The 18,376-nt window shown below is 40.0% G+C and overlaps 2 protein-coding genes and 1 long non-coding RNA gene across 3 annotated transcripts in view; 1 reads left to right on the top strand and 2 right to left on the bottom strand.

Moving 5' to 3' along the window:
* The window catches only part of CDNF (cerebral dopamine neurotrophic factor), a 20,857-nt gene extending 20,094 nt beyond the window's left edge, over positions 1 to 763 (bottom strand). Inside the window, exons 1-2 of the mRNA XM_075126850.1 lie at positions 675 to 763; positions 371 to 588 (exon numbers count right to left, since the gene is read on the bottom strand). Coding sequence (XP_074982951.1) covers positions 371 to 588; positions 675 to 763 — 307 coding nt within the window. The remainder of the gene's footprint in view (positions 1 to 370; positions 589 to 674) is intronic.
* On the top strand, positions 761 to 18,376 carry HSPA14 (heat shock protein family A (Hsp70) member 14). The gene is made up of 14 exons (XM_048836538.2): positions 761 to 865; positions 2,458 to 2,538; positions 2,621 to 2,703; positions 4,596 to 4,644; positions 5,684 to 5,777; positions 5,887 to 5,977; positions 8,720 to 8,824; positions 9,751 to 9,912; positions 10,777 to 10,932; positions 12,656 to 12,758; positions 14,539 to 14,754; positions 15,313 to 15,486; positions 17,194 to 17,264; positions 17,609 to 18,376. The coding sequence occupies exons 1-14, from the start codon at positions 809 to 811 to the stop codon at positions 17,685 to 17,687; spliced, it is 1,521 nt and encodes a 506-aa protein (XP_048692495.1). The 5' UTR covers positions 761 to 808; the 3' UTR covers positions 17,688 to 18,376.
* LOC142070654 (uncharacterized) lies at positions 14,369 to 17,717 on the bottom strand. The gene is made up of 2 exons (XR_012666596.1): positions 17,630 to 17,717; positions 14,369 to 15,457 (listed from the first exon to the last, which is right to left on the bottom strand). It is a non-coding gene; the product is annotated as an uncharacterized LOC142070654 (long non-coding RNA).

Below are 18,376 nucleotides of genomic sequence, written 5' to 3'. Positions count from 1 at the left end.
CCACTTGCTTTCATGGGATCTTTGACTAAGCACTTCCGAAAATCAAAGCGAGTAGGCGCCAGGCAGCGGAGGCAAATCTGCCCCAGGGGAGCTGGGAGGAACCCCAAAGAGACTCTCTCGGTGACGCTGCGGGGGCCGGGGCCATGCATGGGGGGGTTGCACTTCCCACGGTGGATTAACCAGTCCTGGGGTGGGGGGGCGGCTCTCCCTCCCCCCCCCGGATGAGGACGATCGCACTGTTAAGAAACCGCCGTGAGGCACAGGGCGCACGCCGCAGCGAGCAGCCGGGGTCATGCAGCTACTGCTAGCACCGGGCAGCGGCACACGGTGCAGTCAGGCCAGCGGGCCCCAGTCCCTCTGCCCCGCTCACCTTCGCACTGCGCTGCCTGTCCCCGCGGGGCGCGGGCGGCGGCGGCCCAGGGGCCCGCGCACAGCAGGGCGAGGGCCAGGGCCGCGCAGGGGCCGCGCGCGGGGGGCTGCGGCACGGTGCTGGCAGCGCCGCCGGGCTCGAGACGCGACCCCGCCGGCTGACCCCGCCCCCTTCTCCCCTCCCGGCCGCCGCCAGGGGGAAGAAAAGTGCTTGGGTTGCTGGGCTCGGTGACGACGAACCCCGGCTCGATCTTTCATTGGCGGTTCGCCGCCTCAGTCTGTAGCCGGAAGAGCGAGGGAGAAACCTGAGCCTGTCTCTGGGATTGGCCCGAGCGAAAGCTTCGTCGGGAGGCCGATGCGGAATTTGATTGGCGCGGGCGGCGTCGCGGTGCATTGGGGGGGGGGGAAAGCGGCGGCGGCGGCGTGGAGTAAGGGGCTCATGGCGGCCATAGGCGTCCATTTGGGTTCCACCTGCGCCTGTGTGGCCGTTTATAAGGTAGGCCGCGCTGGGGGTGTGGTGAGGGGTAGCTGGGCGTTGGGAGCCCTCCCACCGGGCCGGCCGCTTGGGGCTGGGGCCCGGCTCGGGGTGGGGCGCCAAGGCCACCGTTCACAGAGTCATAGAGTATCGGGGTTAGAAGGGACCTCAGGAGATCATTTAGTCCAACCCCCTGCTCAGGGCAGGCCCGATCCCCAATTTTTGCCCCAGATCCCAAATGGACCCCTCAAGGATTGAACTCACAACCCTGGGTTTAGCAGGCCAATGCTCGAACCACTGAGCTATCCCTCCCCCTGTGAGCAGGGTGCGTGTGTACCACAGTCAGGGCCACAGGCTGTTAAGGGCTGGGATGGCTAAGCCCTGGACAGCCCGCCAAGGGACGTGAGAGATTCTCCCTCCCTTGGTGTCCTCAGGACGATGCTTTTCTGAAAGATGCTTTTGTGGCACACAAGTTATGCAGGGGTCCCTGGGTGCAGTTCTCTGGACTGGACAGGTCACGCTGGCCTCACAATGTGCGAAAAAGCCATTCTAGTGTCTGTCCGTTGCTGTTAGCCGCAGAGCTGTTCAGTGTGGGCATTTAGCTGTTACCACTCAATAGAGAGATCTTGGAGTCATTGCGGATAGTTCTCTGAAATCCTCGACTCCATGTGCAGTGGGAGTCAAAAAAATGCAAACAGAATGTTGGGAATCCATTAAGAGAGAGATAGATAATACAGAAAATATCATGTTGCCTCTATATAAATCAATGGTATGCCCACCTCTTGAATACTGCATGCAGATGTGCTCGCCCCATCTCAAAAAAGATATATTGGAATTCGAAAAGGTTCAGAAAAGGCAACAAGAATTATTAGGGGCGTGGAATGGTTGCCATATGAGGAGAGATTAATAAAACTGGGAGTTTTCAGCTTGGAAAAGAGATGACTAAGGGGGATATGATAGAGGTCTATAAAATCATGACTGGAGCGTAGAAAGTAAATAAGGAAGTGTTATTTACTCCTTCTCATAACTCAAGAACTAGGGGTCACCAAATGAAATTAATAGGCAGCAGGCTTAAAACAAACAAAAGGAAATATTTTTTCACGCAACATATGGTCAGTCTGTGGAACTTTTTGCCAGAGGATGTTGTGAAGGCCAAGACTATAACAGAGTTAAAAAAAGAACTAGATAAGTTCATGGACGATAGGTCCATCAATGGCTTTTAGCCAGGATGGGCAGGGATAGCGACTCTAGCCTCTGTTTGCCAAAAGCTGGAAATGGGTGACGGCATGGATCTCTTGATGATTATCTGTTCTGTTCATTCCCTCTGGGGCACCTGGCATTTGCCACTGTTGGAAGATAGGATACTGGGCTAGATGGACCTTTGATCTGACCCAGTATGGCCGTTCTTATGTTCCCAATAGAGGATCTCGCTCTGCAGGATGGAACGATGAAATGCTAAACTCACTCATAGAGCGCAAGTTTTTAATTGGCACCACTGGCTGTGTTTGGTAATAAATGTTGATGCTGCATATTTCATTGCTAAGGTAGGAAGGTATGTTAATATTTCACTGAATGACTTCTCTCTGCCTTTGGGTGGTGTATTTTGTTTTTAGGATGGCCGTGCAGATGTGGTTGCCAATGATGCAGGTGATAGAGTCACACCAGCTGTTGTTGCTTACTCAAAAAACGAAGAGGTAATTTTTTTATCGCTGTAGCAGTTTTCTGCAGAGAGGAATGTCCATTTTTTCATTTCATAATTTCTTTTCCATTTTGCAGGTGGTTGGTTTGGCAGCAAAACAAAGTAGAGTAAGAAATATTGCAAATACAGTAGTGAAAGTAAAGCAGATTCTTGGGAGAAGGTAAGTGAATAGATATGAAAGAAAATATACACACACTCCTCAAATGAAATATTACAAATTGGGGATGAAAATAGCAAATGCTTATTTAACGCATATTTGTACACAAGTCTTCTCACTAAAACTGGTCTGTTAATGAGATATATATAATTTAAGATCTAAAGTTTAATCAGTTTAATAGTTTGGCTTTGATAAGAGAGGTCACTAGATCCCAAAAATTGTCTTTGGTAGTTTTTCCGTTCTTTAATGAACTGTGGAATAAGAAGTTAGAGACTTTAGAGTATTCTTTGCCTGCATTTGTTTGCAGAATCAAACTGGAATAAGAATTTGCCAATAGGTAATCCTCACACTTCATAACTTGTCCAAAATAATGCTGGGTTTGGCCTACTTCTCAACTGTAGTGTGGACTCTTACTACCAAGATTTCTTTATTTGTATGCAGAAAACGTTACAAAGGTTAAAATATGCTGCTGTACATTTACTGAATTATTACCTTGAATTTAAAGTAAACTACAAGTAAATCCACAAATTAACAAAGACCATCTTGTGAACTACAGTGAACACAAGAATCATAGATTCATAGATATTAAGGTCAGAAGGGACCATGATGATCATCTAGTCTGACCTCCTGCACAATGCAGGCCACAGAATCTCATCCACCCATTCCTGCGATAAACTTCTCACCTATGTCTGAGCTACGTAAGTCCTCAGATTATGGTTTAAAGACTTCAAGGAGCAGAGAATCCTCCAGCAAGTGACCCTTGCCCCATGCTACAGAGGAAGGCGAAAAACCTCCAGGGCCTCTTCCAATGTGCCCTAGAGGAAAATTCCTTCCCGACCCCAAATATGGTGATCAGCTGAACCCTGAGCATATGGGCAAGATTCACCAGCCAGATCCCACCACTCAGTGCTCGTGTCCTGAGTCCAAAAGCGGTATTCCACTCTGGTCAGCACCTCCATGAATGCCACAAGCAATCTCGTGTCGTTCATTCATCATTGCAAATTAGCAAGGTTCTACTTTATTTGGTTTTTAGTCCTGCCTAATAAAATGCTCAACTTTGTAATCAGAGAGGTGACAAATCAACAAGAAAGGTTTGTAACAGATTAAAAACAAATTAAAATTCTTTAAATGGCAGGCCGAGGGAGAGAATCTACCTGTGTATAGTCTGATTTTTATTTTATTTTCCTTCTGGTGTAGAATTTTGACAGTTAAACTTTTGCTCATCTTTTAGAATAAGTTAATCAGCTTGTAACTGCTGTGATTATTTACAACTGATATAACGAAAATGATATTGACATATGGTCCTGAAATAAAAATCACGTTGAATGCAGACGATACTGTTAATTGTTCAGATTTTATTTTTTATCCGTGAGGGTAGTAAATCAGAAGTGATTGATATTTTTCCAGGGTGCACTTTGTTTTCTTTCTTCAAAATGTAACTTAGGCTTTATCTACGCTACGCACCTTTTAGCGACACAGCTGTGCCACTACAGCCAGGCCGCTAAAAGGTGCACAGTGTAGCTGCGCAAAGCGCTCCTGCTGACAGAGCACTGTTCACACCGATGCTTTTTGTCGGTAAAACTTTTTTGTCGTTCGAGGGTGTTTTGTTTTTTTTTAACACCCCTGAATGACAAAAGTTTTGCCGACAAAATTCCCGAGTAGACAAAGCCTTAGAAAAATTGTCCCTTTCTCTTGAGTTTTTCCATGACAGGGGTGGGGCCCCAGACCTGCTGTTTATTAATAGTAATTGCAACAGGAGTTTTGACTAAAATAAATAAAATACAAGTGGATCTTCATAGACGGAGTGTCATAAGCTGAAAAAATGAACAACTAGGTAGGTGGAACCACACATCCAATGCCACCTGCAAAACATCACTCTTAATTTGTTTTGACAGCTCTGGTGACCCACAAGCTGAGAAATATATTGCAGAAAGCAAATGTCCAGTAAGTATGATCCAGTTTTTTTCTTGTCCCTAGAGTTGAAAAAATTGGCATTGGTTCCATCATTTATTTTAGTATCACAAACACCTCATTACAGTGTCTTTGTGCCATATGGGTCTGATCACTATCTGAAGCTCTACAGGACGCCATGTGTGATAGAAGCTTCTTTTTTAATGAGAGGTTTTGCTATATTCTGCTTTAAACCCTCTATTTGTCTCTCTTGTGGAGTTAGAGCCATCCATTATATGTGGGTTCTCCCTTGGGTAATATGCCTGAAGGAGAACTTCAGAGACGGTGATTCTTTAATGCAGTCAAAGAGAATAGTAACTAGCTTTTATTAACATTATAAATAAATGCAGAAAACGCTCAGCATAGGAAGCATGAAATTAAAATGTTTATTACACGAGCAACCACATTATTGAATCTTAAGACAACATTATCCTTGCTACTGGAAAGCTTTGTTTCAAAGAAAGATTTTAAAAAAAACTTTATTAACTCAAGATACTGACCTGATCTCTATCTCAGGAGCTCACAGGCATGGGGGAGTCTGAGTAACAGATCAATGATCCCCTGTATCCAGCCCTTGCCTCACCTCCTTCCTCCCAGAGGAGTGACAGCCAGGCTGTGTTAATCGTTGACCACCCATCTCGATAAATTCATGTAAATTGGCGCAAAAGCTAGATAATATGAGGGTCTGAAAGTCCTCCCTCTGTGCCTGGGAGAAATTGTGTCTTAGACAAACCTTCCCCAACATTTCCATGATATTTGAGGTCCAAATCCTTAGGGGTTTTTTCCGTTGTGTTTGAATGTTATATACCATGGGCTTGGCTTCATGATTCAGGCCTGGATATGACCCCCCTCCTTGGTCAAATCTGTTGTGGAGTCTTCATACCATTTGGGCCAAACACAAACATGAAAATGTTTCCCTGATCTAGTTTTCTTTTCTGGGAATGGAAACCAAATTAGACATAAACATTAATTTTCATTACAAACAAACTGAGACCTACCATGTCACATGCACATATGTTGGCTTTATTCCTAGGTCACTGAGAAGAATGGAAAACTCCAGTATGAAATAGATAACAAACTTGTTTGCCCTGAAGAAGTTGCAAAACTCATATTCAGTAAAATGAAAGGTAAATAGGGAGTAAAACTTTAAAAGTTATCAACACCTTGGCTATATTAAGGCGTCTTTTAAAAATAGTAATATTTTAATCCACATGTTCTGCCTCTGTTTGTAAACAGAAACTGCTCAGTCTGCTTTGGGTTCCGATGTCAGTGATGTGGTTATTACTGTGCCATTTGAGTTTGGAGAGAACCAGAAAAATGCCCTTGGGTAAGAAGAATGACTTCTCTTTTCATTTAGATGCAGGGGGACAGAATGGCTCAAGGGATTACTGATGGTAAGGCCCTACCAAATTCATGGTCCATTTTGGTCAATGTTATGGTCCTAGGATTTTAAAAATCATAAATGTCATGCTTTCAGCTATTTAAATCTGAAATTTCACAGTGTTGTATTTGTAGGGATTGACCCAAAAAGGAGTTGGGGGAGGAGGGGTGTCATAAGGTTCACACATACAAGGGTCACATTGGGTCAGGACCCCCAATTTGAAAAATGCTTGTCTCCCCCGTGAAATATGTATAGCGTAGGGGAAAAGCACACAAAAGACCAGATTTTACAGTCCTTGGTGCGTCTTTCATGGCCGTGAATTTGGTAGGGCCCTACTGATGGGATATGGAGACTTCCATATTTGGACCTAAATCCTGTAACTGATAGTGCATGGGGCAGGTTGCTGTGCGTCTATAGAGCCTTCACAGGTGTAGCAATCTGAACATCCACTAACAGTTACAAGATTCAGAGTAGCAGCCGTGTTAGTCTGTATTTGCAAAAAGAAAAGGAGTACTTGTGGCACCTTAGAGACTAACCGACTGATTAGTCTCTGAGGTGCCACAGGTACTGCTTTTATAGTTACAAGATTGGAACCCTAGTTTGCTGGTTCAAATTTGGACCACCCTGGTAATAATCAGGAGTAGAATCCTGGCCCAGTTGAAGACAGTGGGAGTTTTGCTACTGACTTCAATAGAAAAGACTTCACCCCAGAGGTTTTATCACCTGGTGACTGTTGTGTTCCACTTGAAATGTGTCAAAGTTTGACTCAGACTCCCAATTTATCAGACCACTCTGTTTTATTAGCAAAGCTGCTCTGCTAATACATTTAGAAGTGAGCCCCCCGAGTGGGGCTGGTGTCTCTTAATTTATACAGTTTTTTGGAGGACAAGTTACAGAGAAGTTACAGACAAAAGAAGAAAAAGATTTTAGTCACCACCCTTCGAGATCCCTGAGACCAGTCATGTATCTTCAATTACCTGCCACCCTTAACAATCTCCTTTAACAGCTTCCAGTTACCTTAACTAATTGCCCTTCACACCTTCCATTCTGATGCCTGCTTCTTAGACGTGCTGGCTCTATCTTAATTGCTTCTCCATTCAAAAGCTAACTGTCCCTACGTGTGCTCCCTCAGATACTTTGTAACATGTTTTGGCATGCCCTCTCATATACAATGTATCCAGCATGTCCCCTTATACAACGTTATACTTATACAATGTTATACTTCCACAAATGCAAATGACTTCAGTGCTGTTCCTCCTTAGGTTTTTACATCACAAATCTGAGCATCAAAATTGGTACCAAATAGCACCTTTATGGGCGATCGTACCAGGGAGGTTAGATGCTGTATGAGCATGGAGACTGAACTCTTATCCCGCCATGCTAGGTTTGAGACGCCCTGGTAGGACAACACAGGACCACTTTCTGTACCACTGTTTATTCTTGTAGGGGTTCTCTCTCCAGGGCTGTCAGTCCTTTTTATATTACACAAGCCTAAGTCATTTAAAAAAAAAAAAAGTATTTTACTATTATAAATCGAAATGCTCCAACTTTTAGATTTTAAAAAAAATCAGATGCCAGATGTCTATTAAAAATCCATCTGGAAATAAGCATTGTGAGTGTCAAAGTCAGATTCAGGACTCACATAATTTGTCAGACCACTCTGTTTATTAGCAAAGCGCTTTGCCAGTTCACCCAGATATGAGAGTCCCTCTTTGAGGCTCAAGCTAACTTATTTATACAAATAAGCCAAAGCCAATTTAACATAAGAGACAAAAGGAAGCAGAAACTGACAAATATACATACATATCTTATTTGCATACTAACTTTTACCAATCTCCTAGCTCAGTAGGAGCTCTAAGTTAATTAGTTTGAGGACCCATTGTCTCTCACTCCTTAATGTTTCTCTTCCTGACAACTATATTTCAACAAACCCTTCAAATAGCATTTCTTTAATGAATTATAATTTCAGTATAATTCATTCTACTTTCACATGAGTCTTAAACCAGCAAATGGTATTTGAGAGTCATTGAGCAAAGCACTTACGAGGTTTTTGTGTTACTGAGGACATTTCATACTTGCCAGTTAATCTGAGAAATGCTAAATTAGTTACATGGCTATTACAAGATGCATATTGGAGTGTGTCACAATGGCTTAGTACTTCTGTTTCAAGCGTAAAGGCAATAGACTTTTATCTGGAAGAAATTTTATTGTAGGCAGTTCAGAGACATTGAATTTTCCAGAGATTTTTTTTTTTTTTTTGGACGCAATCAAGGTGATTTGGATCAGATATAAAACCAAACTTTCCTGCTATCAGTGCTGAGAACAATTTATGGGGATTTTTTCTGGAATGTTATCAGTTAGATTTTGTTCTTAAAGTTAAAACTTCTGCTGCCAAATAAAACACAGCCAATTTCACTTTGTTATATTTTGTGTCAGAGACTCTCATGCATTACAATACATTTTTCCTTGACACTTCATATATACAATTAAGGCAGGGGACCCAGTAACAATTTGCATTATAGACAGGACTTTTAATAGTGTTCCTTGACTAGGCCAAAACCTTGGAAATATCATTTTATATCTGGGTAACATGACTCTGTGGTGTATGTACATTGAAGAGGCCTCAGTAATATGTACCACTACAGTAAGTGAAATGCAGATCTTTAGCTGTGGTGTGTCTTATCACAGGCAAGCAGCTGGGGCAGCTGGATTTAATGTTCTGAGATTAATTCATGAGCCATCTGCAGCTCTCTTGGCGTATGGAATTGGACAAGATTCACCCACTGGGAAAAGGTAAAATGCTTTTATCTCATTTTTGTGTGTGCTTTTTAAAATAGATTTAACTGTGGTTGCTTGAAAACTGGAGGTTTTGATGAACAATAGTGGTGTGTAATTAAGGCTTTATTGTGACTACAAAAATCGGGAGACGTCATTGTATTGTCATAACAATAAATGCAAAAATCATAACTTTGCTAGGAAATGCCCAGGGAACACAATATTATAGTTAACATTAAAGTTTGTCATTGGAAATTTGAAAAGTTTTTTTTATAGCCTTCATTTTCAATACAGATTTGTTTTCAATTACTTAAATGACTTTGAACGGATAACCGTAATTTAAAAACCCATACTGTGCTACACTGGATATGGAAAAAAATATGTAAAAAAGTTGTCTTGCTCGGTAGTGAGCTGACTGGATTGACAAAAGACCATGACTACTTAACTTGAAAATAAAAACTAAAATGTAATTCAATTTGTTAAGGAAGTTATGACAATAGTAAACATAGTACTGTTCTATCCAAGTTTTAAGTTAAAATATGTCGCTTCTATTACCTGAGTATTCAAGTGCTGTACAAAATTAAAAAGTTGAGATCTGCCCAGGTGTCAGTTTTCTATCCTGCTGTAAGTATAACTAGGGCTCATAACATCAAGTAAATGTTAGTTCCCAGTTACGCTCCGTTTAGTCATAGGCTGTTTGCTACTTGTAAGCATGCTATCAACTATTGTTCTGTTTCTTGGAGGAATACTGTAAAATAATAGCCATAGATATGATAGATGTATGTATTTCAGTACTTCCAATCAAATGTTATTGACAAACAATTTAAAAAACTTAATTTACATTGTGTGTATATGTTTAGTTAGAAATAATGAGTATGAGGAAATGTATGTATTTTACTGATCTAGTTTTCAGGTTTTTGTTTTGTTTTGTTTTAACCTGGCAGCAATGTGTTGGTTTTTAAGCTTGGAGGAACATCGCTCTCTGTGACAGTTATAGAAGTAAATAGTGGAATATATCGTGTTCTTGCCACAAACACAGATGATAGTATAGGTGGTGTCTGTTTCACAGAAGCCTTAGCACAACATTTAGCTTCTGAATTTCAGAGGTAAGTGCTGAATATTTTACAGCTACAGAAAAACATACATTGCTATTAATGTTGGGACTACCTTTTTTAAAATTCTCTCTGGAGGCAAAGTGGGGTTTGGGGTGGAGGCTCACAGCTCACAATCCCCCCCCCGCAATGACCTTGTGACCCCCCGTTTGAGAACCCCCGTTCTAGGTGTTACCACCATATAAATATTGAATAATAATTCCATGCATTTAGCAAAAGTTGGCTTGGGTGAATTCACTGATCCTACAGAAAACCACCCTGTAAGTTTCAGATGGATAACATTCTTTTTCTGACTCAAACTGTTGTGCAGTGTTGCTGTAAGCTGCTTTTTTTTTTTTTTTAAAGCAGTCTCATTCCAACTCTGGGGTGTTTTGTTTTTGTTTTTAAATAACGGCAGCTTTTATTAAGAAGTTGTTGAAGCAATTGCTATATATTCCTAATCACTTAGTCAAGTTTATAGAATGCTTTGAGATCTTTTGGATGAGGTTGTTACAACTTCTGTTTAATGTTGTTTTGTTTCTTGAAACAACTCTGATGATTGAACTTTAAATTGATTAGCTTCAGGCATCTTCTTCCCATATTGCATTCATTTAGGAGATTGTTTTGAGGAGAGACTGATGAAATCTCTGCTTGTTAAAACACTAATTCCTGGCTTTCTCCAAATAGCACTGAAGAATGTGTCCTTTGCTTGAATTTGAAGCAGACATTTTTCTTTATTCTTGTAAGGTCATTCAAAATGTACAGTTTACTGAAGAATGGGAAAAGGAGCCACTTTAATACTAACTTCTTGAAAGCATATCTAATGCATTATGTCTAAAACAGTTTCTCAGTCATCGTAAAGACTTCTTTTTAATACAGATCTTACAAACATGATGTAAGAGGAAATTCCAGAGCTATGATGAAGCTAATGAACAGCGCTGATGTTGCAAAGCACTCTTTGTCAACCTTGGGAAGTTCGAACTGTTTCGTAGACTCATTATATGATGGTCTGGATTTTGATTGTAATGTGTCCAGGTAAGGGTGATCCTTTTGAAATTACTTTTGATATTTTTGTTAGGATTGTTTTCTAGGATTGTGTGTGTGTGTGTAAAATTGAATTTTGGGGTGGAGGGGTACTGAAGATGAAAACTGGGTTTTTGATCTCTCATTCCAGCAATATCTAGAAGTCTCTGCTAATGTGAATAGCTCCGTTGGCTTTAGTGTCAGATGAGTAAAGGCTGCAAGAATTGGGCTCTGAGTACTAACGAAGGCTTCTAGCATTGCACTGCAGGTTCTGACTGTTGACTTTTGAAAGGTCCCCCAGAATTTTGTCTTTATTTCATATGGACTATTTTCCAGACTTTTACTTGAAGGATGAATAGCCCTAATCCAGCATAATGACATAGAATCTGACTTTATTGAAGACGGGGCTTGAAAATCTTACCAGAGACCTACTGGCCAGAGCTAGATATCAAAGAAAAGTGGATAGAGAGCCCTGATAAGTGAGAGGTGTAGGGAGCTGGGATTTGTACCAGGTGTTCTGTTCCAAGACCCTGCACAGAGTAAGTTCTATCCCTTTTGCTGAGAGGGGCAGAAACTTTCTCTCCCTTCCACCCCTCCTCGGTTCTCTGGTGTGAGAGTGGACTGTTTATACTACTCTTACCTCTCCCTGGAGGCTTGCTTTTTTTTTTTTTTTTTTTTTCCCCCCCCCGTTTGGAGGAGGATTGTCTTCGCCTGTCAATTCTGCTACTGCTCATTGCTTTCCCAGTTGGCAGTAGAAGCAGAATAAAATAGGATGCTTGGCAGTTTTCTTAACAGAATAGCAGCAGTTCCATTTTGCTGCTGCTGCAGCCTGGTATAAAAACAAATTAAAAACAAAAACAACAAAACCCACCACAGTAGCAGAGACAAAGGAGCAGTCTATCTGCAGACTTACATAAAAACTGTTTGGATTGCTCTAGTTCAGTTTTATGGACTAATATTTTGTTTTAATTAAAGTGATTCATTGTATACCTTTCAACCACGTAAAGCTTCCCCAGACTCCTTTGGTGAGTAGTATTCTCAAGCTCTGATTAAAGGTAGTAAAACATACTGGGGTCCTCAAACTACTTGCTTGTGAACATAAAGCAAGAGGTTGACTGTTAATTCTTAAGAACTCTTCTTACTTTGTTTTACCTCTGCAGATAAATTTCTTTTTAGTGTTTAATGCATCTTCAGATTAAAAATCAAAATTAGATTCAATTTTTCCACTTTGTCTCACCACCTTGTTGTACCCCCACAACTTGCATATGGAGATGGTTTTCTGTGGACCATCTGGAGTATGTCTATACAGGAGGAAAAACTGGCCTTGTAATTCTCTACGGGTGTACTGCTGCTGATGGAGGTATAGTGCAGGGAGCATGCAGGCACTTTTTCCACCACATTATCTCAGCAGGGTTAATGTGTATTGGTGAAACTTTGGGTGGAACAACACCCAATTTTTTTGCATGTCTAAACTGCTGCGTTTTTTCGGCTGTTCTTCACAAAAACAAAGTTGAATCCACAGCTTTCTTGGTGTATTTGTGAAGCCATAATATTTCTGAGACTCTTTCACACCAGTACATTGCTCCTGCTGTTACTTAATCCTGCCACTTCATGGCTATGGAAACAGAGTATGCTGTGGAAAATATCTTTCTCTTCCATTTTAACTGCTAATTCTTCCAACAGCTGAGAGATTGTATTTGCTGTTTACTTAGCATTTTCTCTGTTTGTTAAACAGGGCCAGATTTGAACTGATTTGTTCTCCACTTTTTAATAAATGTGTAGAAGCAATTAAAAAAGTCTTGCAACAAGTTGGATTTACAGCAGATGACATTAACAAGGTAACAATTAATCTTTATTCTCAGGATGTTTATGAACTCATTTGGAAGAACACCTGGGGAATATATTAACAAGGAATTAGCCATTAGCTGTTAATTTCTGGGGCTCAAAGTATACCACTGTATGTGAAGCATTTTCTGGCTGCTAAATGTCATGCTAGTTAAAGGTACAATTTACCCTCTGCATGTGTGTAGCTCTTATTACTGCTGAGGGGTGTTGTGTTCACATTAAGGGAAGAATGTATCGCACACAAGACTTTGGGTTTATAAAAGAACTAAAGGGTGACTAAAGCCTTATGGTTTAAAACTGTCCTTTTCATCTCTGTAGCACATTGATGATAAATCCTTGATCAATTCAAGGAAACTAAAATCAGTTACATGATTTATTTATTTTTAATATTTTATATGCCTAGGCTGGGATGGATGCTGTACTTACCTTATCTAAAATGTTGTCTAAAAGATTTTTGATATACTTGGAGATTTATTATAATTTCATAGGTTTATTTTAGGTTTTTAAACATTCTTAAAACTTAAACCATGTACATCATATAACTGAGGGCTAAGGGACTGTTCCAACACCCACTGAAGTCTGTGGAATTTGTCTTCATCGGGAATTGGATTGTGCTCTAAGTGTGTGAGAGGGGCTTTTTCGCATGTCTTTAAAGGAACTCCTGAGTTCTAGTTCATGTCTGAGTAAATCACTTAACCCAATTTAATGGGCCAGTGAGGCAGAGGTTAATATTTACCCAAATCACAGAAGTATGAGTTGTTTAGCTAGAGTTAAAAGTACCTTAAAGATGGAGAGGTATGTAAAGTACAAAGTAACTACGTAGTAGTAGTAAATTTTTTTTTTTTTTTAATTTTTAGATTTGCACAGTACTTCTGCTTGCAGAACCCAAGATCAATTACAGTAATATTGCAGAATAGTAGAGGCCAATAAGTCTTTCAGTTATTCAGCACAAAGGATAATACTACATGCCACTGGGATTTCCATAGTCAGTGTTGCACATGTAACGTCTGTTTTAGTTTCAGTGATAGGGTAGAGAAGGGATGGCATCTAAGATATAAAGTTCTGCAATAACTAACAGATGCTCTTAGCACAGTGAGAACTGATCCTTGAATGGGAACTTCAGGCAAAAGAGCACATCAAGGTATCCTGTAGGGGTTTGAAAGCTGTGAAAAGCTAACTTAAAAATAGTGCCTACAGGTTTGAACTGAGCGTAGTGTGTTTTAAAAAAAATTTCTAACAAAAGGAAACGGTGAGTAGAGGAGTCAACACAAAACAAAGTGAAAATTGTAACATTAAATTTTTAAAAAGGAAACTAAATTCATAAATGTTAAGTGAAGTCTTTTTTAAAAGTGAACATTTTTGATAAATCCCTGAGCGCCGTTTTATGTAAATAGTTGGCTGTCATGAATTTTTGCTTCATTTCCAGGTCAGGTTGGCCTCCGCTAAGACACTGTTGTTGTTTGGGGTGGGGAGTTAATTGGTTCTTTCTTTATGGAATGCTATTTTTTAGCTAGCTCACTGATACAATAGGAGGCCTGCTCCAGAAATGATTTCATGCTTGCAAGCTGCCTTTTTTTTGAGACAAATGCTAAGGGTCCAGAGGTCAGGCAAAAATAATGTATTTATATTTTTTATTGTAGTATTTCTGTTTTTTTTACACAGTGGGTCATAGAGCATTAAACATTACAGAGCAATTTAACCTTCCACAGTGTAGCTGTATGTTCACTTATGTTCTGTAAAGTTCTGAAGTCACTAAGGAATAATATTTTCTAGGTAGTTCTATGTGGTGGGTCTGCTCGAATTCCAAAGCTACAACAGCTGATTAAAGACCTTTTCCCAGCTGTGGAGCTGCTGAATTCTATCACACCAGATGAGGTCATTCCCATTGGGGCAGCCACAGAAGCAGGGATCCTAGTAGGGAAAGAGAACCTCTCGTTAGAGGAGGAGGCACTATCTATTGAGTGTTCTGCCAAAGATATTCTAGTTAAGGTAAGTCTCATAGTTTAATATTGAAACTTTTTTACTCCACTAATGCAAAAATGGATCAATATTGGTGGTGACTCACTTGGAAATGTTATGTTCATTGATTTACAGTGGTGGTAGTCTCCAATAACCATGCTAGCACTAGCAATTACATTGCAACTTCCTACTAAATAAATCAATATGTAGGGCCTGATCCATAGCCTATCAAAATCAATAGACATACTCCTGTTGATTTCATTGGGCTTTGGATCAAATCCTTGCTATGCTATAATAGCTGAATTTACCATTCCGTGTGCAGTATTTTCTATAGCTGTAATAGGAAATGCTTCAAATACTACCATGCTGCAGCATTTGCCTTTATTGTGAGTATTAATGCTGAATTATACTTTTAAGCAGAGACCACTGTATGTAGCTATCATCTGATAATTAAAAATCAGTTTTTGCTAGCTTAACTCCCATTGAGTAGAGCCGAATAAAACTCTAGACTCAAACGTCTTTAAATATGAACTCCTTCTGTAAAGTTCAGAGATTAGATATGTCATGCCAACTTTTCTTGTTTGTTAGGGTGTAGATGAATCGGGGACTGACAAATTCACAGTGCTGTTTCCATCAGGAACTCCCTTGCCAGCACGAAGGCAGCACACACTACTTGCCCCAGGAAATAATTCCTCTGTATGTCTTGAACTATATGAGTCTCTAGGCAAAAGTCCTGCAAAAGAGGAAGACAAATTTGCACAGGTGAGTACATACAAGAAGTTAATATAAAATTCTTGCTGTGAATTATTTGGAAATTCAGTGGATGTACAAGAACAGACTTTTTGTTGGGAGGAGTGGAAGTCCCTACACTAGTCTCTCTAGAAATTGCCTTTAAATCATTCCCATAAACAGATCATACTGACTTTCCAAGCAAAGTATTTTTTAAAAAAGGAATTCTACCTTTACCTAGCACCTTTATCAAGCTGAAGAATCCTGCAAGTGCTTTGCAGGCTGCTCATATATAGAGCGCTGCTGAAATGCAGCAAGCAACCAGCCCAGCAACATACTTCACAATGGTAAGAGAACTTTTTGGCCAGGAATGGTGGGGTAAATAGCACACACAGTGCTACAGGATCTATTCAAGTCCACCTAGATTGAATAGGATCTTAGTTTCAAATACTGCTTTGGAAAAAAACACACAGTACGTTACATGGTACTCAACTTCTCTAAATCAGAAGTATTAAAAAACGGTCAGGTACATCTAATACTCCCTGGATGAGTAGTGGCAAGGATTCAATGTTAGCCTAGTGGATAGAGCACTTGACTGCAAATCAACAGAATCCTTGAAGAAATGCCTCCTACAAAAAGCACACTTAGTTGGTCTGCATTCTGCATGGTGCTGATCACCTCTAGCTGGAGGTACTTTCATACCACTTAGTAGCCAAAGACAAAGGTTTGCCATAACTTGAGCTTTTTAGGAAGGGAATGGGAGTGTTCTGAAGTTCACATAGTGAGTATTTTAGGACCTGATCAAAAGAGGTGATGAGCATGCTCAACTGATACTGAAATTAATGGGAGTTGAAGGTGCGCTGTCCCTTTCAGGATCAGACCTTGCATAGCCTTTCCCATTTCAAGGAGCTACCTTTACGTGAAGTGACCTCAACAGAAGGATTGAGCCCTTCCTGTATGGATCTCTCTTGCACGTACACTTGGACTTACTGTTTTGCAACCTACTTTGTATCTTAAATTACTAGTAATAAATTCTGAACAGAATAAATAACATTCAGCATGTACAATTTTGATTATTTTGGGAAAATGCAGTACTTGTGATTTTGTCGCCTCCATTTGGGAGAGTTAGGATCACAGAAATGTAGGATTAGAAGGGACCACAATAGGTCATCTAGTCCAGTCCCTTGCACTTAGGCAGGAGTAGTATAATCTAGATTGTACCTGACAGGTGTTTATTTAACCTGTTCATAAAACCTCCAGTGACAAAGATTCTACAACCTCCCTAGGTAATATGTTCCAGTGCTTAACTGCCCTTACTTAGGAAGTTTTTCCCTACTATGCAAGATCAATCTCCTTTGCTGCAAATTAAGCCCATTACTACTTCTCTTTATCCAGAGGACAGTACTCCTTCCTAGGCAGTCATTTCCCATTTTGTATTTGGGTAATTGATTATTCCTTCCTAAGTGTAGTATTTTGCATTTGTCTTTACTGAATTTCATCAGACTGTTTTCCAATTTGTCGGCTGAGTTTAGGTTCTTGTTTTAAAATCCTAGACTTGAGAGACAGCATCAGCAGAATAGGCAAGTGGGCAGTGGCCTAGAACATTAGAGCAAGGGATTTCATTCCTAACGACGAATGTATTTCTGGAATTTGGACACTAGATCTGTTCATGTGCTTAGCTTACTTTGTATCAGTGCATATAATCAATTTTAGCCTTTTATTATTATTTTTTTTAAACAGATTGTACTCCAGGATTTAGATAAAAAGGAAGGAGGTCTTCATGACATATTAACTATTCTCACTATGAAAAGGTACCAGAAATCCAAATATTTCCTTGTCTGTGCATTAACTCACTGAGTGCCTATGAAAAGTACATTTGAGAGAAATAGACTTTTTCTGCTGCTGAACTTCATCTGAGAATTGATTATATTTTCTCTCTAAGAAAGAGCAGCAGTTAATTTATTTGTGGGGCTCTTGCAACCTGGGTATGAATTTGTGGGGAATCTGTGGTTTATCTTTTTCTGCCTTTCCCAAAAGCCATGTTAATGTTGATTCTTGATGTCCCTAAATAAAATTTTTCATACATGCTATGTTAAGATCTATTTTCAAGACTTCTGGTGTACAATATGTAAATATTTATTTCTCTCTTGCTTAGGGATGGATCCTTACATGTTACCTGCACAGATCAAGATACAGGAAAATGTGAAGTCATCACTGTTGAAGTGGCATCATAGTTTCATTTGAAAGGAGACTCTTTTTGTTGGCTTGTTTCCCAAACGTATGTGTGAGTGTGAGAGAGAGGGAGAGAAAAAAATACTTTTAATGAGCCATTGCAGACTGGAATAAATTAGATAACAGCATTTCAGCACCAAATCTTTTATTTTTTTTTTTTAAGTTACAAATGAAAATATAATGCAAAAGGTCACCCCAAACTTTCAGATAATAGAGAGAGTAATGCAAATCCCCATCTATCTATCGATATTTAAGTTTCCAAAAGTGACACATCCAAATGTTTTTATTATTCAGTAATAGGTTTATTACAGAATGAAGACTTTTCAAATCATATGATTTAAGTTAGGGGTTCCTGCTTCCTATCTCATTAACCTAATAGAGACATAGACCCTTTTGGAACTGTTGATACATCAGTCATAAACAGCCAACCAGTGAACAAGCAAAAATCAGTCACCTGTTTGTAGTTGGGTCCTTAAAGTTTGTACCAAGTTGTATCAAAACTTGAGTAACGAAACTGCTTCTCAAGACTGCAAGGTGTGATCCCTTTTGGAGTTGAGAGTCCTGTGTGCAGATTTCGCTGTTCAAGCTAATGTCAAATGGCTTTGTGATCACTACATGGAAAACCTGTATGAGGGAAGACATTCGTGTGTATTTGTTTACTTATGGAATAGCAATAAAATGGTTTTATATA

The sequence above is a fragment of the Caretta caretta genome, chromosome 1 (genome assembly GCF_965140235.1).
Source record: "Caretta caretta isolate rCarCar2 chromosome 1, rCarCar1.hap1, whole genome shotgun sequence".
NCBI classification, from domain to species: Eukaryota; Metazoa; Chordata; order Testudines; family Cheloniidae; genus Caretta; species Caretta caretta.
This window is presented reverse-complemented; position numbering and strand designations above follow the sequence as displayed.

Coding starts and splice junctions, on each gene's coding strand:
- HSPA14 (XM_048836538.2), top strand. CDS start 809: ATGGCGGCCATAGGCGTCCATTTGGGTTCCACCTGCGCCTGTGTGGCC. Junction 2,704..4,595: donor AAGCAGATTCTTGGGAGAAG/GTAAGTGAATAG, acceptor TTGTTTTGACAG/CTCTGGTGACCCACAAGCTG. Junction 15,487..17,193: donor AGGAAGACAAATTTGCACAG/GTGAGTACATAC, acceptor TTTTTTAAACAG/ATTGTACTCCAGGATTTAGA.